Genomic DNA, 21,578 nt, shown 5'->3' on the forward strand with positions numbered 1-21,578 from the left:
ACCCCCAAACAAACCGCTATTCCGTGTCCGAGATGGCAATCCATGGTGGGGTGTGATGACCACTCGCCAGGCCATCCGGGGACCTGAGGTTGGGAATGCTCCGTGACGTTGTGGATGTGGCATTGGCCAATTCGTACAACTGCGGGTCTTGTCCGCGCAGGAGCTGTTGGACGAGGCCGCTTGCTCTCCACTCTTCAATCAGGGCCTTGGCGTGTTGATACCCGACCTTTTGAATCTCGTCCATGCTGTGGAACTGCAGGGTCTTGTAATGATCGATGGGAGGCCGCACATACAGGCAATTCGGATCCTTCTTGACTGCTTCCAGCTGGCGAACACACGAAACGTAAGCGAGCCGTGACTGGATGTCTGCCATGTTTGGGACCTGATGGCAGAAATCAAACCAGAACAAAGCGGGGGTGGTACCAGCACGTCAGATTCAACTCGAAACACGAACAACTGTCAGGTGCATTTTGCGTACTTTGACTTGAATCGCAAAGGGGTTCCAGCGCTTCCACAAAAGCCACCATCCGGACAGTTCTTCGCCATAGTCGGTCAAGGCGGTTTCGTCCTCAGCTCCTACATCAATGGCAATGACACGGTTGGCGCCCATGGTGCTCATCATCAGGTCGGCTGGAACAGAAGGTGCAATTTGTTGTCGAGTGAGTCGGAGCCAACAGCGCAAGACAAAATCATCCTTCTCCCTCTCTACCTGGCAAATTGTTCACGTAGCCTCCATCCAGCAAGAGATGACCATCTCGTGGATCGCACAACGGTGGAAGATATCCAGACAAAGACATGCTGGCGCGCACGTAACGCCACAGAGAACCGTCTTCGTGCACGCGCATTTTCGAAGTGCTGATGTCGGTCGTCACGCAAAAGTAAGGCAGCCACAAGTCTTCAATCTGCTGCTCTTTGAAGACACCGCGAATGGTCCGGTTGAAGCCACGCCCGGAGAACATGGCCGTCACTGGGTACGTCAGGTCCAAGAGCTTTTGGAACAGCGAGCCCATATCGGTGGAGAGTCGTCGAGCGCGAGTCTCAGTCCGTGCGGCATTGCACTCGTTTGCGTAGATTCCGCCGATAAAGGAGCCAATGCTCGTGCCACCAATCACGTCAATTGGGATGCCTGTGAAAAACAAAATGAAAATGTTGGCTGCCTTCGTTTTGTCCCTCCCTTAGCGCCAAAAATGATCGTGCATACCTGCTTCTTCGAGCACCTGAAGCACGCCAAGGTGCGCAAGACCTCGAGCACCTCCACCACCAAGAACCAATCCAATGCTGGTACCAGTGAGCCGACGAGCCAGACGGGCCATGTCCAAGTTCATCTGTGCTTCCGTCCAGAACGGCTCCGACGCGTGATTTTCAAAGCGAATCTGGGGCACCGCGGCAAACAAGTGATCAACAACTGTCACATAAAAGGCACGCAAACCCAGCAGCTGTCGCAAGCAAATCTTACATGATGATGTGCATTCACCCAGTTGCGCTGGTTGAGCCACTCGGCAGTCCGCGCAGGAGCGCGCACGTCCAACCCGTGAAGGAGCACGAGCTCTTTCTGGGCGCGGTTGGAGGTCATGTTCGCCAGCCCTTGCTCCAGCTGACTCGGTGTTGGGTCGTTGCCGCCGAAGGCAACAACCAGAACGCAGTCGGCTTGGCGAATGCAGCGCTGCGTCCAGCTCGTCATGGAAGAGTCTGCCTCGTACAGCACAATGCGATGCTGCTCCTCTTGTTGGCCGAGCCACGAGACCAGGCGGTATTCGTGTGCGTCAAACGCCGTTTCCCCGACCAGGTTGCGGACAACATTGGCGTTGAGGAGCAGACTCGGGCCGATGGGCTGAAGAGCGGCTGCCAGCTTCCGGCAGAATTCCGACAAGGGCACATCCGGCGATGCAGGAATAATGGCCACTGTGGCAAGATTGCGAGTTGCAGCGGCCGTGCCTTCTTTCGGATTGGTTCGGCTGATTTTAGGAGCAGTGGCGCTCTGCACGCCCGACGTGTAATTCCCCAGAAGCCTCTTGCCAAGCAAGCGCGAAAAGTGGGCCACCACCTGCGGATGCTGGCGCTGGATCATCCGAAAGAGGCCAGTGGGAATCTTGGCGAGCTCGGTGTCACGCACGGCATGCATGCTCGTCGCTCGAGGGCTGGTTGTCAGCACTTCAAGCTCGCCAACAATTTCGCCACGGCCAAAGTCTGCGAGGAACTCTTTCTTGTCAGAGTTCTCGCGCCGGACGACGGAGCGCACGCGCCCGTTCAGAACAATGAGAATGGCGTCGCTCGGGTCTCCTTGCCTGTACAGCGACTGGCCCGCATTCACATGCAGCCAATCGAGACCAAAATCGACTTGGCGCACGAATGGAGACAAGAGCTCGCAAAAGCGCCGAGCGACCGTCACATAGACCTGTGGAAAGGCTTGCACAATTCCTTCGAACAGTTGCCGCGAGATTTTGACCACTTCAACCACCTCATCGGCTTCTGAATGCGGCGTGGCCAGAGCGGGATCAGCTGTTCCTGCTGTGGCGGACGTCGCTGGGACTGGCGTCGAATCATTCGCGCGATTTGCCGAGTTCCACGTGACAGGATTGGGGCGCACGACGGACGTTGCCGGACCGCGCATCGTGCCGTTGCCGCCAAAGGACAGCGTCGGAGTGAGCACACTGGCATACTGGGCATGCTGCGGGCTGATATATCCCGGGGCTGGATACGAACAGAGAGCGTGCTGCTTGTCCGCAGCACGTTGGGGGACTCGGGTCGGAGCTGGAGCTCGTGGCGGGAGAGGTGGCGTCTTGACCGCAATAAACGAAGGCTCGCCGGTCAGAATCGAGAGCGCGCCCACCATGTCTCCAGGTTCAGCCGTGTGCAGAAGGTCGTCCGTGTTGTTGTCGAGACTACGCACCGAGACGGACAGCGCGCCAGACACGACAAGCAGCAGCGGACTGTTCTTCTCACCTTGTTCGATAATGTTGGAATTCGGAGTGAGCCGCGAAATGGTCAGGCCTGTCCCTTCCAGAACCGAAGCACTTGGAAGCTCGAGCAACCGCGAGACAATCTCCATGGCATGTCTCTCCTTCGGATCCGGGGTTCCGGAAGGTGAAAGCGAAGGGGGAGACAACGAGATTGGAGACAACGGAGCGCTCATGTTGCTGACAGACTGTGACCGTGACATGTTGCCCTTTGGCATTGCCTCTGCGGGCAAGAGCGTTGGGCAAACGAGAGCCGGTGGTGGGACATTGTCTTCCTGCTGCTCGGCACGCGTGGGGTTGCTCGAGACGGGCAATGGCGTCGTTACGGCAGGCTTGGATTCACTCACGCTGCCACCGCAGCTGCTGCTGCTGCTGCTGCTGCTGCTGTTGCTGAGGGTGCCAGTGCTGTTGCTGTGACTCAACGACTGCGGCTGCAGTTCATCCCGGCCGTGTCGAATATCGTCAAACACCTTGCTCCAGGGCTCGTGTGTTGTGGGACAACACGGAGGGCGATGCTCATCCCGGCCCTGCTTGATCAGCGGTGTTGTCAGACCCAGGTACTTGTACAGCGCCATGAATGTGACGCGCTGCAAACTGTCGCAAGAAACCAGAGGCAAAGAAGAAGAAGAAGAAGGCGTGAGTCGGCTCACACTCGTTCAATGCTCGTCCACTTACCGGATCATGATCATCTGGATAATGTTGATCATGGACGCAGGATACTTTTGAAAAATCTGCCAAAAAAAAGCACACAACAGAATGTGAGTATCAGGCGAGAGCTCGTTCGAAAATCAGGCTGCATTCATCATTGGGCCTTCGTTCCTACCCGCTCAAATGCTTTGGCGGGAAGTCGCACGACGACAGCCTCCTGCAAGGCATGCGCGGAAATGGTTCGATACACGGACTCGCGCTGGGCAATCACGTCAAGGATGCTCAGCATGCTCGACACGCTATCGCCCTTGCCCGCAGTGTACAAGATGTGGTCCCTGTGATATCAGAAGGTCAGAGGCAATTGCTTTTGACTTTCAACCACGATAGAGCATCGCGTGCTCTCTTGCGCTCTTGCTGCAACAAAAAAACTGCACCACAACCTACCGACGCGTGGTTGGGTCGCGAACGGTGACTTGAACACTGCCGTTGGCGACAATGTACAGCGAGTCGTCCGTGTCGCCAAGACTAAACAGCTTTTCTCCGGGAGACAGCTTGACAGTGTCCACAAACTTGTACAGCTCAATGTACACGGGGTCGGTCAGAGACTTTCCAAACGCCTCGCAGGATTTGAGCATGTACATGATCTCGGTGGGCAGCTGCATGCCATTGACGACCGAATCAACGCCGCAGTCGGGCTCCAGAAACGATGCAGGCAAGTCGTGCGGGCGCACACGCACAGGAGGAGGTATAGCCTTGCCCGATGCCAACAAGCTGCGCGCCATGTAGCGCAGTGCATCTCGCTTCCTGTCATGGAGAATCGGACAAAACCAAAAGAAGAAACAAGTTGGCTCAAGAACTGTTGGTCAAGCACAAATGCAGGAGATGGGCTCGAGTCGTACCGAAGTCGAGGCTTTCCTTTCGAGCCGAACATTGCTGAAGCGACCAAAGGCAACATTGCAGAAGACAGAGGGAAATCGAGTACCACAACAACAACAACAACAACAACAACAACAACAACAACAACAAAACAAACAAACAAACAAACAAACAAACCCAAACATCACGGTGAGAGAAGGGCATTGCCCCCGTCCAAACCCCCCCCCCATCAAACTTGTCAACTTTACCTCGAACGAGATATCCTGGGCTCTGTCTGCCACTAGGGATCTGAAAGGCCTGCTGAGCACAACCAGAGGCGCGACTGGGCGGATTTGGCTTGACATTTGGTTGTTGTTTGGCGCCTTCTGCAGACACCAGCCGGGAACTTGCTGTCGGAGAGCCCGAAGCGTGAGAGGCAATCTCCTCGCGGGCGAATGCCGAGAGGTGCTGACCCATCACAACCGGTTGGAGGCCGGGTGGCTGGATGGTGGCAAAAAACAGCCAATACACGAGCTTGGCAATTCCTCGCACGGCCAGCACAGCAATCAGGATGGTCCACACCAGCGCTACCATCCCTGTCGTTGCAGTAATTTGGCTCGGCGGACAATTTAGAGTGGATTGGCGCATAGCGTCTCTGTCACAGTGCGTCGAAAGCAAGACGGAAGCCAGCCGGAAGCCAGACGGAAGCGGAGGCGTTTTTGTTGTTATTTGTCCAAACAATCAACGCCATCCGATCGAGACACAACAGGTCAGTATCGTCGTTGACCGCCAAACAAACCATCCCTTCATCAAACGCATTGTAGAACACGATCTCAATGGGGGCAACACGGAAGGTAAAGTGCTGGTACGGAGCGGTGTGAGGTGCGGTAGGAAAAGGACAAGCAGAACAATTTCAGAGCTTGGGATTTTGACGTCGGAAAAAGCAGTCGCCGTGGCGGATGTTTTCTCGTCGATGATAAAGAGTCGTGCGATCGGTGTGAGCCCCGCGCCAAGGCTTACATTTCGCGAAGGAAGACACCAAGACGAGCAGCAGCTGGCCAAGTGCCGGGAGCGTAGTGATCCAGCACAAACACGGGTGGAAGCAGAAACGCGGCACATATTGCCGACGCAACGCTCGCAGACCAGGCAAACAACGTCTGCAACATTTTCTTGTGGTCTTCTTTTTGTTTGTGGTTGGCACGCGCAGTGGGAGTTTCGTGAAACTTTTGTTGGCTGCTTTGTTTGAGGACTGAAACATGTCCGAATCAAGAGCATCGTGCAAGAAAATTTACACTGTATTTGGACTTTGATGGACCAGTATCACCAAAACAACAACACAACAACTCACCAAACGCAAGCATCAACATCGCGTCGCTTGCCCAAACAGCCATAGCGCACGAAGGACAAGCAGGAAGGCGACAAACAAGGCAATCGTGACGCCAATCACAATCCACAAAAAGTAGTCAAAGTCGCCAGAGCTGGCCGAAAAGTGGTCGGTGAAGGTGACAATGGACGAGACAATCCCCGCAATGCACACGATGGAGAAGAATAGATGGGCGCCTCGCAGCAAACCGCTGGGGAAGCCCGCTCGCGCAATGCAGATGGCCAGGACAAACACGAGCAAGTTGGCAAACACGCCTCCCGAGAACAGAGCCAGCGAAACAGTGACCGGGTTCGACGGTGGCATCTGTCTGGTAGTAGGTAAAAGCAACTCTTGTGGCAGGTTGCCGACAGAGACGCAAAATTTGTAAAGTCCGAGCGTGGATTGTGTCAAGCCAGTCTGCACGCTCAGCCATCTCGGCACAAACACGGCAGGCAGCAAAAGACCAAACGCAACCAGCTGGATGAAGATGGTGAAGCGATACAGCGCCATGGATCGCATCACGCGAAAGTCGAGCAAGTGGTTGCGCGGTTGGTAGTGTTGTTTGGCCGTGCCAACTGAATAAGGTCGAGACACCCCCTGCGATTGCTGGGAATATGCCTGTGACTGCTGGCGTTTGTTCAGCAATGACTGAGATTCAGTCTGAGTCTGAGAGGAGCTCGGCTCGTAGACTGAGCGATGGGTGGTCGCCATGCCACGCGATCCACTTGCACCAGTGCCCGACGCATCCAGGCCGCCGTCGCCGTTGATGGACGACGCTCCAATAGCGCCGTACGACGTGTGGCCCGCACCAGCAGCGGAGCTGCCAGCCGAGATTGCAGCCGGCTCATGCGGGATGGACAGCCGGCTCATTCGTTAATCTTGCTCTTGGAGACGGGGAGACCCGCGGGGGTTCGGATGACCTCGTGATGGTAGTAGTAGTAGTAGTAGTAGTAGTAGTCGTAGTAGAAGGCGAGCAAAGGGGTCTCCGAATTGAGGGTTGGACGCCCAATCGACGGGTGAGACGAGATCAGGTGGTGAGGATGAGTATCAACAAAACGGAAATGGCCGTCGGTCGATTTGCTTTGAATACAAACACAGAGAAAAGCACGAGTGGCTTGCAATGGAGTTGTTGAGCTTGGTATTCTTCATTGTACAACCGAAACACCACAAAACAAACAAAGCGATACATCACACAAATACACAACTACAGAGGGAGAGGGAGATAAGAGGAAAAGGAAAAAAAGATTTGTTTTAAAAGAAAAAAAACAAAAACTAGAAAAAACAAAAGACATCCTTCTGTTTTAACCAAGAAGAGTCTTCTCAACGTTGGCAAGCGGGAACTCGACAAACATGCACATGACAAAGGCACCGGCGAAGGAGATGACAGTGTTGGCAATAAAATAGAACTGTTCAGGAAGATCTTGCAGAATGGTGGGCTGACGGAGCGTGTAGAAGAAGCTTGCGGCGACGATCGGGTGGATGAGGTAGACGCAGAAGGTCATGCGGCCAAAGACCATGAAGGCCTTGGTCGACAGCAGGTAGTTGACAACACCGCCGTTGCCAGTGACGCAGAGCCAGACAATGATGGCAAGACCGACCGACCAGCCAAAGCGGGCAAAGGTAATGTAGATGGCGTTCTCGGCAGTCGACCACTCTCGGCCGTCCCAGTGCAGGAAGGAGGTCGAGTCGAACTTGGAGTACATGCTAAAGAAGATGCCCAGGAGAATGGACGCCGCAATAAAGAAGAGACCGAGAATCTTGGGGCGCGAGATGCGGCGGTTGGCTTGGCCGTAGCGGTTGAGAATGTAGGCGGTGAACATGCCGACAATGTACGGGGCGATGCGGCAGTAGGGCTTGGTGTAAATGATGGCCGAGTAGTCGTACTTGGGGATGGCTTGCAAAAAGATGGCGACCTGCAGGTTGGCGTCGAGATCGTACTGTATGGCGAGGGCCATGGTGACGATAAAGCTGACAACAAGTGTGGCGCCGAGGGAGATGACACCCCAGATCGGGCGGCGGTAGAGGAGGAGCAGGAAGATGGGAGAGATGGCATAGAACTGCATGTCGTTGGCGAGGTACCAGCTCCAGCCCATGCACTCGTCGTAGAGGCTGTTGGGAACAAAGTCGTTGACGAAGAGCAGGTTGGCCCACCAGTACTGCTCGCAAGCGTGGTTGGACTGAACGCGGAACCAGTTGGGGCCGTCGCCAAAGAGCGGGCCAATGTACCAGTAGAAGAAGAGGGCAAACATGTACGTGGGGGTGATGCGGAGGAAGCGGTGGATCATGTACGGGAAGTACGGCAGCGAGTTGCGCTTGGCGAGCATCACCAGGACAACGTAGCAGACGAGGAAGCCGGACAGGAAGAAGAACGAGTCGACAGTGAAGAATCCGTTGGCAATGATCTGGAAGGTGGGGCGGATGGACATGTAGTAGACGGCGTAAGGGTTTTGGATGCCAGAGTCAAGCGCCCAGAGGTAAGTATGACCGAGAACGACCCAGCACATGCTGATGACACGGATGCCGTTGAGGGAAAGCAGGCTCTCGTCCTTGGTGTTGGTGGCAAACATCCTGGGCACGTTCTGGAGCAGCGAAAAGCCAAGAGTCAACGACTGCCAAAGGGGCTGCTTGACGCGCGGGCCGCTGGCCTTCTCAGCCTTGGTGGGGGCGTCGAGAAGAGGGCGGGTCTCGCCGTTCTGGCCGTTGCCCTGGATGTCGTGGCCGTTGGTGGGCGAGAGCTCGACGTGGGAGCTTCGCTTCAGGTAGGTGCGGTAGTAGTCGTAGCCGGTGGCCAGAAGAACGAGAACGATGAGGACACCCGAGAGGAAGAGCATGACAATGGCGCCGGCATGGTACTCGTTGTCCATGCGGCAGTAGGCGCCGACGGACGAGACGGTAAAGTTGAGGCCAGTGTTCTCGTAGATGAGCTGCAGGACGGCGTGGGACTGGTCGGTGAGGGTGACGGGGTCGCAGCTTGCTGGCACGCAGACGCCCCACTCGAACGCGTACGCAGTCGGGAGAGTCTCGTTGGGGTAGACCATGCCCTTGTACTCGACAGAGTCAATGTCGCCCTTCATCATGCAGTACGTCGCGCCGGGAATGCGCATGCACCCGTCGTAGTCGCCCCACGAGATGGGTGACAGGGAGATGATCAGGCCAGACGGCACCTTGCCCATGGCATCGACGTCTGCGCGAAGTGTTGCAGAGAGTGAGACGGTGATTTGCCATTATTTTGTAGTGTTCCAAACGTTGTTCCGCCTGTTCGCGGAGCTCATCACTGCTCCCCCTTTCTTGCGTTGTGTGTGTTCTTTTTTTTTGTTTGGAATCACACATGCAACGCGCTCGCTATTTTTTCTTCTTTTCTGTTCGGAAGCGGAAGTGTTTGTCAAAGAGTGTCCTTTTTTTTTTTTTTTTTTTTTTTCCATAATTTTTTTTTTTTGAAGATGCCGGAGCGCGGCTTCTCATGTGCCACCTGATGCACGACGCGCGTGACACTCACAAGGGCCCGGGGAGACCGCTTCAGACCACCCCGCGGCACACACACATTCAGACACTTGTGTTGCGTGTGATGCAATCTCACAGATGCAGGTAGACGGTGCACAAGAAACCCCGCACACCAGCGCTCAATGCAACGGCGCAAATCAGACCGAACAACCGAACGAAAAAAAAAAAAAAAAAAAAAAAAAAGCGAACTTGACTTCATTTCTCGCTTTTTCTCGCCGCTTGAATCGAAGTGTCAGTTCACCCAGCAAGGAACGGAGAAGAGAAGGACGGCACACCCCACAATCGACACACGGGAGAAGAAAGGGAAGAGAAACAAAAGGGAAACAAAAAAACCTTACATTGCCAGCCGCCAGTCTCGATGAGCGTGGACATGTTAAAGTAGTAGTTGAGGTCCTTGAGGCACTGGAGGTTGGTGCCGTCCTGGCGCAGGTGGCGGGCAGGCGAGCGAGACAGCTGGTAGTCGAGCGAAGGGTGCGGGGCCAGGTAGGAGCGCTCCTTGGCAGGGGTGTACTGCTTGTACGTGACGGCCGGCGGGTGCGCAAACTCAACGGCCGAGGCCACTGAGGCGACCACGCACAGCACTGCCACCACCGCAGACAGGGCAGCAGAATGGCGCATGTTGAATGTGAAGAAGAAGAAGAAGAAGAAGAAAGACTAGAAGAAGAAGGAACAAAGCAGACACGAGAACGAGTGAGCGCAAACCAAAAAAAAAAAAAAAAAAAAAAAAAAAAAAAAATTAAAATAATAAAATACTAAAATACTAATGGAAAACAAACGGTCTGTTGAAAGAGAAGACGTCGAGGAGGAAAAGGCGCATCGTACAGACGTAGAAGGAGAGATGAAGACAGTCTTAGCGAAGGGCGAAACACTCAGAGGCGCATTGACACAGCGCACACGAGAGCGACGGTGAAGAAAGAACAAGAAACAAGAAGAACAAGAAGAACAAGCAAAAGGCACGAGGGATGAGCGGTTTTACTCAGCACGACTCATGAGCAGACCACTCGGCGCACAACGAGAAGATGAGCAGTGGTGTGCAATGATGATGATGATGATGATGATGATGAGTGGAATGGAGCGAAAAGAATGAAAGAGAGCGAGGGGAAGAGCTACAGAGACTACTTACAAAAGAGAAAAAAAAAAAAGAGAAATAAGACTGAATGCCGGATTTATTCAGGATTTGGAGATTTATGAAACAAAGAAAACAAAACACTCCATCCCGACCATCGGCAGGCAAGAAGGAGCAATCAAACACCAATGGGGACAGTGATATCGAGGCTGAAATGTCGGCAGAAGCGGACCTGAGCGAGCGGAAAAGCAACGTTTGACAACCAAAAACCACGAAAGCACTGCTGGTTGCCGAAGGTCGGAAGTTCAGCTGACCTTTTTGTGTTGATGTTTTCAACCAACTCGATCGCGTTCGGCCAACTTCCGCCTCCGCTTCCTCGTGAACACAGCCACATGACGAGGTCTAACGGTGATGCTCGTCATGCGTAGTTACCAGCAGCAGTGGTGAAGGGCTGCTGTTGAGTAGTTGCGATTGTGTTTGTGCTGAAAAGTTTGCGCAGTTAACACGGATTCCCAATTGGGAATTGGTCGTTAAGCGCGTTTCCGTTCTGAAACAATGCGACATATCATCACGCCATCCAAAGCCGGTGGTCATTGCTGTTTGCAAAATTAAAACACCAACAATAACAACAACAACAACAAACAACAATAACCAAGCATGTATTTTGGTCCGATTCCTAACATCACCCAGCTTTTCACTTTGTCGTTGCCACACGCGTTCAGGCAGGCTGATTCGCGCGCTCCTTCATGCGAGCAAAAATCTTTAACAGCTGGGGACGGAACAAATCAACGCTGAGGCCAGCTCTGGGGTCGGGCAGCCAGGCGGCAGAATCGTCTGCGGCGGCATTCGCCGCGCCCGTGGTCGAGTTGATGCCGTGCGGATCGGACGTGGGCGCACCAACGGGCGTGCGAGTAGGCACAATAAACATGCCCATGCTGTCCACCAACGAACTGAAAAGGTCGGCGTCGCCCAGTTGGTGCACAAGGGCATCCGAGAGTGGTTGAGCCGAGCCCGACGAAATGGTGCTGCCGACACGCCACCGCTGACCGCTCGCAGAGTCTGTCTGGCTTGTGGCTGCTGCAACAGCGGCAGCAACAGCGGACGTGCGATGATTGCTGCCGCGTTGCTGTTGCTGGAAGTGGCATTGCAGCACGTTCAGCAGCTCGTAGACACCAAAGTTACGAGGCGCCAGGTTCCACAGCTGCGAGCCATATCGGCGCATCAAATTGTTGTCCAGCAGTGCTGCAAACAAAACATGGAAGAGTTCAAAGTGCTCGACGTCCTATAGTTGTTGTGAATCATGCAAAAAAATGCAAAAAGTAAATCAATCGAACAAACGAAAAACTTAAAAAAACACTAAAAAAAAAAAAAAAAAAAAAAAAAGCAAGCCAACACAAAACCCACTGACCTGCTTGCTTCGATCGGAAAGCAACTCGAACGCCTCATCGTACATTTGCTTGAGTAGCAAGAAGCGCAAGGCAACAGGGGCGGCGCTCAAATAGTTACTACAACAGCAAAAAAAAAAAAAAAAAACAACAACAAAAAATCAAAGTCAGACACAAAAATAAACAAAGCACTCGGCTCCCCCCCACAGCCTTACCTGCACAACAGCTCTACAAGAGCCATAACACTCTCTCGGGACAATTCCTGTAGATTGGCGGGCGCCATCATGGGTAATAGACACGCCATGGCGCGACGATAGTAGTGAGGATGCACGGTCGTGACACCTCCAGCGCGAATGGTGACGCCAGCGTACTGACGCATGGGCGAGGCCATGGCAGCGGCAGAGTTGTTCCCCTTGACGAGCATGGACAGATGGTGATGCGAGAGCCGAACAAACGCATTGAGGTGGGCCGGGCGGTGCAGGAGGAGCAGTCTGCAAGTAATCTCAAACAAGGGGTGGCGAGGGCTGCGGCTCACAGACTCGCCTTCAAGAACAAGGCCGTGCAGACGTTCGGGCGCAAACACCTTGTCGAGATGGGTTCGCGCTTGTGTGCCGTGCGGCCATGACGAGGTTGCTGAAGGGTTATTTGGGTCGGCCACCGCAAACTCATCCAAAGCAGAGCTGAGATCGAGCCATTCAATGACGCATTCCAGTGTCGCAAGAGGAGCATTGCGAATGAGGTGCTCAAATTTCCCGCGATCCAGATCCAGCAGCCGGCCTTTGGTGGCAAACGTGTTGGTCGACGTGGTGGTCGCGCCTGCGCCGCCGCTGCTGCTGGGATTGGCACCGCTGTTGCTCGGATTGGAATCGCCACCGCCTCCACTAACCGCCGCTGCAGAACCACTTCCAGCGGCACCAGCTGCCAAGACTGTGCCAGCTGCAAAGTCAATATCGCCCGAGACGAGCAAGCGCTGCGCCTCGGTCATTCTCTCCTGCAGCGCCGCATTCGCACTCGAAGTAATGAGAGGATTGAGCGCCAAGAGAAGCTTGGATTGGCGTTCCGCGGCTGTTGAGGCGCTGGCGGAAGACGAGCCCTCGAGTGCTGAATCTTGAGCCGCACTAGGTTCGGCATTCAGCACCTCTAATCGTAAACGTGCCCACGCAGCATACTCTTCCAGCATGGCAGAAAGCGACGAACTGAGCGGGGTGCGCAAATGGAAGGCATTTCGTGCAAGCAGCCAGGCTGATTCGTTCATGGCGGAGTCCTCGACGTGTGTGAATGATCGAGTGCCTGGTGAAGCAAGTCAGCGTAGCATGGGATGCAGCAACAGCAGCAGCAGCGAGAGAATCAAATGAGAGACAAATTCGACGAAAAGCAGCAACCCATCACACTCACCCTTCTTGCCAACAAAGGCATTCAAAAATTGATCCAGCTCCGACACAAGGATTTGGGAAACGGGGGAATCGGCACCGACGAGGGCGAGAACAAGCGCGGGGCTGCCGAGAACGCGGCTCGCAAACAGTTCGGATAAAACCGAAAGCTGTGTTTGCACCATTTCGTGCTGCTGATGACCATGTGCCGACACCCATGCGGTCGAGGCGTCGTGCAAGCAAGCGTACGCAATGTCAAAGAGATACTTTGCATGCAGACGACGCAAGCCCCACTGCTCGCAAAGCTGTTTGGCGCGCCGCAAATGTTGCATCTTTTTCGTGTCGTTCTCGAGGAAGGGAGCTTGGCCGGCCAAGGGTGTCTGAGGGGCTGGTGATTGGATGGCCGCGGAGGTTGGCGCTGTTGTCGACGCGGTTGATGCAGCGGAAGCCAAGATCTCTGCTTGATCGACAACTGCTTTGCTTTGCAACTGCCACACGCCATGCTCTCCCCACAGGCCAGCACGCGGTACCATCCCTTGTCCATGCCACACGTGGCATACGGGCATTGTATACGGTATGGCAACGCGAGAGAGCTGTGAGCCGTCGGCGAGACTGAAAATGGTGCACGCGCCATTTTCAACCAACCCAATCATAAAGTGCAGCACGAGCAACTGCACAGGCGATGTGGCGGAGGGAGGTACAGCTGCAGCCGATTCCTGGCCAGCGACTGGCGATGGTGATGAGAATGGAGCAGCAGAAATCGCGCCAGCAACGGCGAGCGAACTCAAGGGCAGCGAGACCCAGCCATTGTTGTGGTCGTCGTTTCGAATCACCCACACAGACCAATTGCTGGCGACCGCAAGCAGCTCACCCGTGGTGCGATGCACAACAAAACTCATGACGTCGGGCACAGGGTCGCTTCGAGTGGGGCTGGATTCAAATCGATCGAACGCGACGTGAATGTCCACATATGCCGTGCGCGTGACGCGCTCGGGCACAATCCCACGACCCCAGACAAAGAGCTCCAAGGCAAGGGCCTCTGTGGCCATGCGCGGCGTCCAGAGGAGCAAACGTCGCGATGCTCTCCACCCCTCAAAGGCAACAGGGTGAAAGGTGAGTACGCCAGAGTCTGTTGCTGTGTTGCTGGAGGTGGTCGGAGGTGTCGAAGCACCGAGCTCTGCTGCAATCGCCGCGACCGCACTGCCGCTGTTTGAGCGTTTCATCGTGGGGAGGGCGGCGCCAGCGCCAGTGCCAGTGCCGGTGGTGGCGGCATTGGTCTGCGAGCTGTACTGCATCACTGCCATTGCAACCGCTGATTTGAGCGGAAAGAGCCGAAACGCGTACGGCGACCGCTGAACCACACTCATCAAGGGGCCGAGATGCACCAAACTCTGTTCAGAGTCGGCCACCAGCGAGCGGGCATTCACAGAGTAGACGAGGCTAACGGGGTCGTAGAGACACCAAACCAGTGTGCGCGAGCGCCAGTGGAAGGTTGCCGATAAGACTGTGCCCGCAGCAGGAGCCGTATTCGCATGTGTGGTCGCTGCTGTCGCAGTACCGGTCGCGCTCGGCGAGATGATGGTTGAGCCAGGCGCGACGCGAACCGGCGACGTGACGGTAATCAAGTTGATGGGGGAGTTGAACGAGCCCAACAACACCCACGCGTGGCTGGCATGCACATACTGAAACAATGTCAGTCGTGCGTCCTGATCGACGGCGGCAATGATGGTGGATGAAGCAACCAGCGGCCGTGCGTTGCCAGAGCGCAATCCGCCAGCCGTCAAGTCCGCTTCCGAGCTGCTGGACAGCCCACCCGACGCCGAAGACACGAGAAACACGTCCACAAGCGGGGCAGCAAAGTCATGCAGCAGCATCCCCCCTCCAAAGTCCGGTCCCAGGCTGCTAGCGAGATGCTGCTGCTTTTGCGCAGCAGGACTGGTGGTGGTGGAGTTGGCTGGACCGTTGGCTGGTCCGTTCGCGGACGAGCAGCTTGCAAAGTGCCGCTTGAGGCGATCCAAGTCAAGCTCTGGCAATGCGCGCGTGGTGGGCACGCTGTCGAACGCGACGAGGCTCTGACGCTGGCGGAAGGCGACGAGCAGGTGACCTGGAATCGCCCAGACGTCGGTCGTCTTTGGGCCACTGCTGGCCGAGCTGGGCCCATACGTCGTTGTTGTTTCAAACAGCGACGAGACGGCCTGTGATTAGAGAGAATCGAGAGAGGGGGACAGCGGAGGCGGGGGGGGGGATCAGTGGAAATTCAATGGGAACTGAATGGGAACTCAATGGGAACTCAATGGAACAACCAGCAATCCGGACTCGATTGGATGAACAGCGTCAATAGATCATGCTAAGGAAGGGGGTGGTGGTGGTGAACATTTCATTTACCTGGCCGCCGCGAAGTGAGGGCATGCAGTCCTCTGCACGACGCAAGGTGAAGAGCGACGACATCGAGACAGGGGACGAGGAGTGAGCTGGTTGGGCGTTGTCGAGTTGTATTGCCGATCGAGTTCAAAGTACAACCACAAGTGCAAAGAACTGGCAACTATTCGAGTCATTGAGATGGTGGGGGGGGGGGCGGAAGGCTACAACGAGGCTGCAAGAGGTGAGCAAGCTCAACAATCCTGCCTGATCAACGATGCCCTACTGTAGAGCTACATCCATCAGCCATCGTTATGGAAGTTCATTCATTGTTCTAGTTCCATTCTATAGAAAGCAACTTTGAAAGAAAACCCCCATTCCATCAATCCCCAAAGCAAATCCCGAAGCCACAGAAAAGCCCGCGAAAACCCCCCATTCAATGCCAAAGTCGCGTTCATCTGGATTGCCGCGTCCAGAGCCGTCCTCCAGCGACAGCTCCACGCCGAAACCAACAAACGCAAGTGTCGCATCCGAAAACACAGTGTTTGGGCCGGCCATCGCGACCTACGGGCGCCCCAAGGCTGTGTTGTTGCCGGCTCGTTTTGGCGCGAAAGGATTCGATGTTTCACAGCCAGCCCGTTCATTCACAGACGGCTCCACGGCAGCGCGGTCTGCAACTTCTGAAAGTCAAAACGTTCAAGATGACGCATCGGCTGCTGCACTGGGTGCCCATCGGAGTGGTAGGCGGACGCAGCGCAAAGGAGAGGAGGCAGACCTGAAGAACGCAAGTTTGTCCCTGAAACACTGAATCATCTCACTTGATCCCATTGGAACAGGCACTCAAGTCCACGGCGCTGCAGAAACGCACACGCAGGCTGCTGCAGGAGGGTCGACTCAGACTCAGCCTCACTCCGGGACCACAGGACCGAGGCCGCAGCTGCGGTACGCGATGGCAAACTTGGACAACCGTTCCAAGCAGGCAATGACGCTTCCAGCGTTTGCCCGAATGGCATCCAAGCTCCCGCCAGGCAAGCTCGCAACCACGGTGTCCAGTAAGCCCGAGGCTGCGAGCGCGGCGTCTTCTTCTGGAGGCAGGCGTCGTCGCAGCAGCATGGTCGTGTTTGACGAGTCTCAATCGCCGACTCAACAAGTCGCAGCGGCTGCAGCAGTCATGAGCACGCTTGCATCAAACAACATGGCTCAAGCGTTCACGCCTGGAGGGCACAGGATCGAGGGCAACCTTCCGATCTCGCAGTCGCCTCTCCACCACCTCTCGTCAAGCCTGGAGAGCTCTGCCCTTGCCGGAATCGCAAGCGATCTGCCTGCAACGGCAGCAATTCCGTCGAGTGTCCAAGGTCAACGCGGATTGGGGTCTTCAGCCATCCTGCGTAGCGTCAAACTGGCAGGTCGCCGCGCACCACACGCCGCAGACCCACTGGAAAGCGGCTCGACACCTTCTTCCAGCGCTGAGCCTGACGGAGCTCTTGAGCGTTTGCGGCTTGCTGCCAAGCGCACATGGGAGGCTCCCGAAACGGCGAATGCAAAGAACCCGTTGGAGACCGAGAATCAACGCGGCCATGCTGCCACCAGTTCCTCCTCTCCCAGCGGATCGCCCACTGTTGCATCGACCAACAAACGAGTCAGGTGAGACAACAAGCACGGGAGTGCGCTCCACATGGCTTTGAATGTCGCGACCAAGGTGATTTCGTTGCTTGATTGTGGATTTCTAACGGATTGTGTTTCTGTCCAGGTTTGCTGTGCCGGAGCAGATTCCGTCAAAAACATTCGAAACGCATTCGAATGCATTGACATCAGAGCCACAACAAGCGAACTTGTTTGCGGACGCCAGCGCGTTCATTCAAGAGGGCGAACCACGTCCGATCTTCCTTTCACCAGTCCCCGCAGCGCATGCTCGTCCTCGAAAGTCTTCCATGCGGGTGCCCGTCGTTGCAACAGAGCTCCAGTTGTCGCACATGCCGCCGGTTGATGTACAGGAAGGCGCTGCTGCTCCGAAATCGGAAGTGCACCGCTCGTGCGTCGTCGTCCTCGCACCCAGCACAGACCTCGTCCTGCCAAACAGAGAGATGAGCTTTGAGCCTACTGCAGCCTTTATGCTCGTGGGCGAGGTGACAGCTCCAGCCGCTGTGGCCGCCGACAACGAAACCCCGCTACAAGAACGCGCCAACCAGCTAGAGCATGCAGCGCTCTTGATGAATGCTCCTGTGTTGCCTCGTACAGCAGGCGTCGACCCCTTGTTTGAAATGGACCTTTAGCTCTCACTCCAAGCTTTCTCGACTTTGTTTTCCCACCCTTCTGCCTCTATATGTCCATTTTTCATCGCTTCACCTTCTTTAATTCGTAGAATAAACTGCATACTTTAATATTGTTCATCTGGGCGGCGAACAGAGCCACGGGCACGACAATGCTGGACCACAGAACAATAAGCCCCACATGTGATGGAGTATGCTATAGCAAGGGCTCTTTGGGACGGACAGGGGTTGTGCGATGAATCGCACTTTGACAATCAAAAGCAGTTTCTTTTTGTTGCTCCACTTCGAGGTGATGTGATTGCGCACATCGCATTGGTCTTGCTTTTGTTGCTATAGCTGATAAACCATTACTCGGTTGGATGACTGCCCATGTTGAACGCGTCGTTTCAGTGAGAATGCCGAATCAAATGGGGAAAAAAAAAAAAAAAAAAAAAAAAACTCTTGATGGAAAACAAAATCCGTTCAATCTTTTTTTTTTTTTTTTTTCTGTTTTTAAATTTTCTAATCTCGATTTTTCCAATAATGGGCTTCTGTTCGTCCACTCCAGAGGACGCTGAGGCCAAGCGCCGCAGCAGCGAGATCGAAAACCAGCTGAAGCGTGATGCTCGCGACTATCGCAAGGAAGTCAAGCTGCTTCTTCTTGGTAAGCACAAAGCCAACGAGAACAAAAAGGCAGCAAAAAAAAAAAAAAAAAAAACCAACGCAAAAAAAAAAAAAAAAAGAGCGAGTGAGTGCTGGACAGCTGTGTATGTTGTCTTTGAGCCCCCTCCCCGCACGGCACTGGCCGCGCAGCACGAGAGTCCTGCAGGGTGCTACCTGAGGCAAGCGCGTGCCAAAGTGAGGGGTTGGGCGGCAAAGCGCATGGTCAGCTATTTCGGTGCGACAAAGCAGACGACCATTTTTATTCTCTCTCTTTTTTTTTTTTTTTTTGATAATATCGAAGTTTGCTCTTGCGCTGTCCCAGTCCTTCGCTGCCCTTGTGCGGCTGTTCGGCTGAGGATGGGTCTGACTTGTTGCGAGTTACACGGACTCGTGCTTGTTTGCCCTCTCCCGACTGTGCACTGAGGAGCAGCACCAAAAACGGCTCCATTCGTTTTGTTCGCTTTTTTTTATTCTCGTTTTGTTTTTTTGGCATTGATTTTTTTTTTTTTTTTTGCATAAGGATCACAATGGATTTCTCATTGAATGAAACCAAAAAAAAAAAAAAAAAAAAAAAAAAAAACCCTTTTGAGTGTTATGGCTTTTTTTTTTTTTTTTTTTTTTTTTTTCCGTTCAATGCAACAGCATTCAGCATTTTCAATAAAAAGGCGTGTTGGGATTGCCATCGACGCGTTTGCATTTGTTCGTTTGGGCGTCTGGGGCCATGGCGACTGCCGCTGGGCCCAGCGTGTAGCTCAGCCTCCCCTCCACTGTGGCCAGCGAACAGCAAGGCAGCGCGGTGCTGTGTGCTCGTGTCCCTTTTCCAAAGCAGCACAACTCCATTTTGCATGTGCCGTGCCTTTTCGATTTTTTGGGATTTTTTGGGATTTTTTTTTTTTTTTTTTTTTTTGGAGCAAACCAAAACGAGGCTGCGAAAAGCGAAAATTGGTGAACAATGGTTGGTAGGCAATTGGCGTTTTAAAACGGTCAATTCATAGTGCTGCTCATCAAGTGCGCAATTTGGTTTCGCTATTTGTTGTCTTGTTGTGTCCTGTATTTCCGCTTTGTCCATTTGGTTTGAAAATGCCTGCGCCGCGAACGCACGAGTCTCATACCACTACGTCCGTGCTGGACTGGGAAGCAAACTTCTTGCGGATGAAAAACCAAAAAGATTTGCTTTTCTATTTTTCATTGCTCAATTCAACCATACCATTTCGAACTGTCATTCGCCTCATTGTGATTGTCAACTCACTGTTTTTTTTGTTTTGTTTTGTTTTGGGCTTTTCGCATTGCAGGCGCTGGCGAGTCGGGCAAGAGCACCATCGTCAAACAGATGCGTATCATCCACGGCGAGGGTTACTCTGCCAAGGACTGCGCAGAGTTCAAAAACATCATCTACGACAACATTGTCAAGTCTATGCAAACGCTTGTGATTCAAGCCGAAAAGTTTGAGCTGCCCCTACAACATCCGGTATGTTCTTGTTCTGCTGCGAATTTTTCTTGTTTGTTGATTTTGCTCAAACTCAACTCTCCTTCTTTCTGGTTCCCCCCCCCTTTTGCAACAGGAGCTGGCTGACAAGCTCAAAGAGTACGAAGGCCAGCAACAGGTTCTGTTTGAAGAATACGCCGACAGCGTGACCCAGCTGTGGGCCGATCCCTCGATTCAAGAAACGTTCGACCGAAAACGACAGTTCCAGTTGAACGACTCTGCCAAATAGTACGTCTTCTCCCTTGCGTTTGAGTCAACAGCCCATCGACCTCGTTTTGTTCTGACTTTGGCTTGTGCCTTCGACAGCTACTTTGACGACCTTCCTCGAATCTCAAGCGCCGATTATGTCCCCAACGAGCAGGACGTACTCCGATCGCGTGTTGCCACGACCGGCATCATTGAATACAAGTTCACCTTGGGGACATCGGTTTTCCGAATGGTTGACGTCGGTGGCCAGCGATCAGAGCGTCGCAAGTGGATTCACTGCTTTGAAGGCGTCACTTCGATCGTATTTGTCATTGAATCCAGTGGCTACGATCAAGTGCTGTTCGAGGACGAGAACACGGTAAGCAAGCAGGGCTGGACTGTTGATGGTGCTGTGTGGTGGCTTATTTTTTTCTGTTTTTCTGTTTTTTTTTTCTTGGTGACGCTCAACTCATCCCTCCTTCTCTTGCACCGAATGCAGAACCGCATGCAAGAGGCACTAACCCTGTTTGACACGATCGTCAACTACAAGTGGTTTGAGAACACTTCCATGATTCTCTTCCTCAACAAGATGGACATTCTCGCCGAAAAGCTCCCCAAGAGCGACATTTCCAAATACTTTTCGGATTACAAGGGTGAGTAGGCTGCCGAGCGGCGTTCGTTCCCTTTTTTGTTTTTGTTGAGCAGCACTGACTCTTTTTTTTTTCTGTCCCTCCCCCTTGCATCCTTCTCTCACGCAGGCTCACCAACTGACGTCGAAGCTGTTAAGGAATTCATCCGTCACTTGTTTGTCGAGAAGAACCGTAATCCCTCCAAGCAGATTTATCCCCATTACACGACCGCAACAGACACAAACAACATTCGCTTTGTGTTTGCCGCCGTTCGAGACACTATTCTGCAAACCAACCTTACCAACTATGGGTTGGTGTAAAACTTTTTTTTTCCTTCCTTTTTCGTTTTCATTTTTTTTTTTATTTGTACCGTCCTTGTTCTTGTTTTCCTCTCTCTCTTTTCCAACTTTCCTGTCCATGCCTTGTTATGCGCTCTTTGACATTGTTTTCACCACTGTCACACTTCTCTCACAAATCCTACACAGCCTTTTTTCTTTCTTTCCTTTGCTGGTCCGGTCGGCATTCTCCATGTGATGACTCGATCTTCCGCTTGCGATTTGTCCTGGCGTCATTATCGCAAACAGCAATTTCCCTCACCTCCCCTGTTTTCCCCGCATGTTGTATTCGCTTGATTCTTGGCTGGATGCTCTACTCGCCCTGGAAGTCTTGCGTTTTCAGTCGTTGCCCGTTCGACCGACCGTTTCCTCTTCAGAAATCCTTCTTTTCTGCTTTTCTGGTTCCACACCATGACTGTTTCTCCTCTTTTTGTTGATGTTTTTTGTTCTTGTTCTTGTTGTTGTCGATTGTTTCAGCGCCCTCCCTATTTGTTGTGCTCAATGCGTATTTTCAAATCCTGCATCGT

At 53.6% G+C, this 21,578-nt stretch overlaps 6 protein-coding genes across 6 annotated transcripts; 2 read left to right on the plus strand and 4 right to left on the minus strand.

Annotated features, from left to right (window-relative positions):
• On the minus strand, positions 1-5,626 carry CAOG_01134 (neuropathy target esterase; the record flags this gene model as incomplete). The annotated part of the gene is made up of 11 exons (XM_004365948.2): positions 1-382; positions 479-630; positions 710-1,126; positions 1,202-1,373; positions 1,457-3,551; positions 3,633-3,688; positions 3,781-3,940; positions 4,050-4,409; positions 4,505-4,538; positions 4,730-5,115; positions 5,481-5,626. The coding sequence occupies 11 exons, from the start codon at positions 5,624-5,626 to the stop codon at positions 17-19; spliced, it is 4,344 nt and encodes a 1,447-aa protein (XP_004366005.1). The 3' UTR covers positions 1-16.
• A 108-nt stretch (positions 5,627-5,734) lies between these two features.
• Positions 5,735-6,776, minus strand: CAOG_01135 (hypothetical protein). Its single transcript, XM_004365949.2, has one exon. It carries the CDS (start codon positions 6,691-6,693, stop codon positions 5,821-5,823), a length of 873 nt encoding a protein of 290 aa, XP_004366006.1. The 5' UTR covers positions 6,694-6,776; the 3' UTR covers positions 5,735-5,820.
• Positions 6,777-6,949: 173 nt separating this feature from the next.
• Positions 6,950-10,467, minus strand: CAOG_01136 (hypothetical protein). Its single transcript, XM_004365950.2, has 3 exons — positions 10,448-10,467; positions 9,663-9,978; positions 6,950-9,007 (listed from the first exon to the last, which is right to left on the minus strand). The coding sequence occupies exons 2-3, from the start codon at positions 9,940-9,942 to the stop codon at positions 7,125-7,127; spliced, it is 2,163 nt and encodes a 720-aa protein (XP_004366007.1). The 5' UTR covers positions 9,943-9,978; positions 10,448-10,467; the 3' UTR covers positions 6,950-7,124.
• A 540-nt stretch (positions 10,468-11,007) lies between these two features.
• Positions 11,008-15,599, minus strand: CAOG_01137 (hypothetical protein). Its single transcript, XM_004365951.2, has 5 exons — positions 15,531-15,599; positions 13,171-15,340; positions 11,991-13,065; positions 11,799-11,895; positions 11,008-11,672 (listed from the first exon to the last, which is right to left on the minus strand). The coding sequence occupies exons 1-5, from the start codon at positions 15,591-15,593 to the stop codon at positions 11,109-11,111; spliced, it is 3,969 nt and encodes a 1,322-aa protein (XP_004366008.1). The 5' UTR covers positions 15,594-15,599; the 3' UTR covers positions 11,008-11,108.
• Positions 15,600-15,942: 343 nt separating this feature from the next.
• On the plus strand, positions 15,943-17,776 carry CAOG_01138 (hypothetical protein; the record flags this gene model as incomplete). The annotated part of the gene is made up of 3 exons (XM_004365952.1): positions 15,943-16,243; positions 16,340-17,147; positions 17,254-17,776. 3 exons carry the CDS (start codon positions 15,943-15,945, stop codon positions 17,774-17,776), a joined length of 1,632 nt encoding a protein of 543 aa, XP_004366009.1.
• Positions 17,777-18,267: 491 nt separating this feature from the next.
• CAOG_01139 (guanine nucleotide-binding protein G(q) subunit alpha) lies at positions 18,268-21,574 on the plus strand. Its single transcript, XM_004365953.2, has 6 exons — positions 18,268-18,416; positions 19,708-19,883; positions 19,978-20,129; positions 20,208-20,466; positions 20,587-20,740; positions 20,846-21,574. Exons 1-6 carry the CDS (start codon positions 18,296-18,298, stop codon positions 21,034-21,036), a joined length of 1,053 nt encoding a protein of 350 aa, XP_004366010.1. The 5' UTR covers positions 18,268-18,295; the 3' UTR covers positions 21,037-21,574.
• Positions 21,575-21,578: the final 4 nt, after the last annotated feature.

This window comes from Capsaspora owczarzaki (genome assembly GCF_000151315.2).
Source record: "Capsaspora owczarzaki ATCC 30864 unplaced genomic scaffold supercont2.1, whole genome shotgun sequence".
Lineage (NCBI taxonomy): Eukaryota > Filasterea > Ministeriida > Capsasporidae > Capsaspora > Capsaspora owczarzaki.

Bases quoted from the DNA above. Each gene is read 5' to 3' on its own strand.
- CAOG_01135 (XM_004365949.2), bottom strand. From the start codon at position 6,693: ATGAGCCGGCTGTCCATCCCGCATGAGCCGGCTGCAATCTCGGCTGGC.
- CAOG_01136 (XM_004365950.2), bottom strand. From the start codon at position 9,942: ATGCGCCATTCTGCTGCCCTGTCTGCGGTGGTGGCAGTGCTGTGCGTG. The intron at 9,008-9,662 runs GTAAGGTTTTTT...CACTTCGCGCAG, and splicing joins CGAGACTGGCGGCTGGCAAT to ACGTCGATGCCATGGGCAAG.
- CAOG_01137 (XM_004365951.2), bottom strand. From the start codon at position 15,593: ATGTCGTCGCTCTTCACCTTGCGTCGTGCAGAGGACTGCATGCCCTCA. The intron at 13,066-13,170 runs GTGAGTGTGATG...TTGCTTCACCAG, and splicing joins TGCCTTTGTTGGCAAGAAGG to GCACTCGATCATTCACACAC. The intron at 11,673-11,798 runs GTCAGTGGGTTT...CAACAACTATAG, and splicing joins TTTCCGATCGAAGCAAGCAG to GACGTCGAGCACTTTGAACT.
- CAOG_01139 (XM_004365953.2), top strand. From the start codon at position 18,296: ATGGGCTTCTGTTCGTCCACTCCAGAGGACGCTGAGGCCAAGCGCCGC. The intron at 18,417-19,707 runs GTAAGCACAAAG...TTCGCATTGCAG, and splicing joins AGTCAAGCTGCTTCTTCTTG to GCGCTGGCGAGTCGGGCAAG. The intron at 20,130-20,207 runs GTACGTCTTCTC...TGCCTTCGACAG, and splicing joins TTGAACGACTCTGCCAAATA to CTACTTTGACGACCTTCCTC.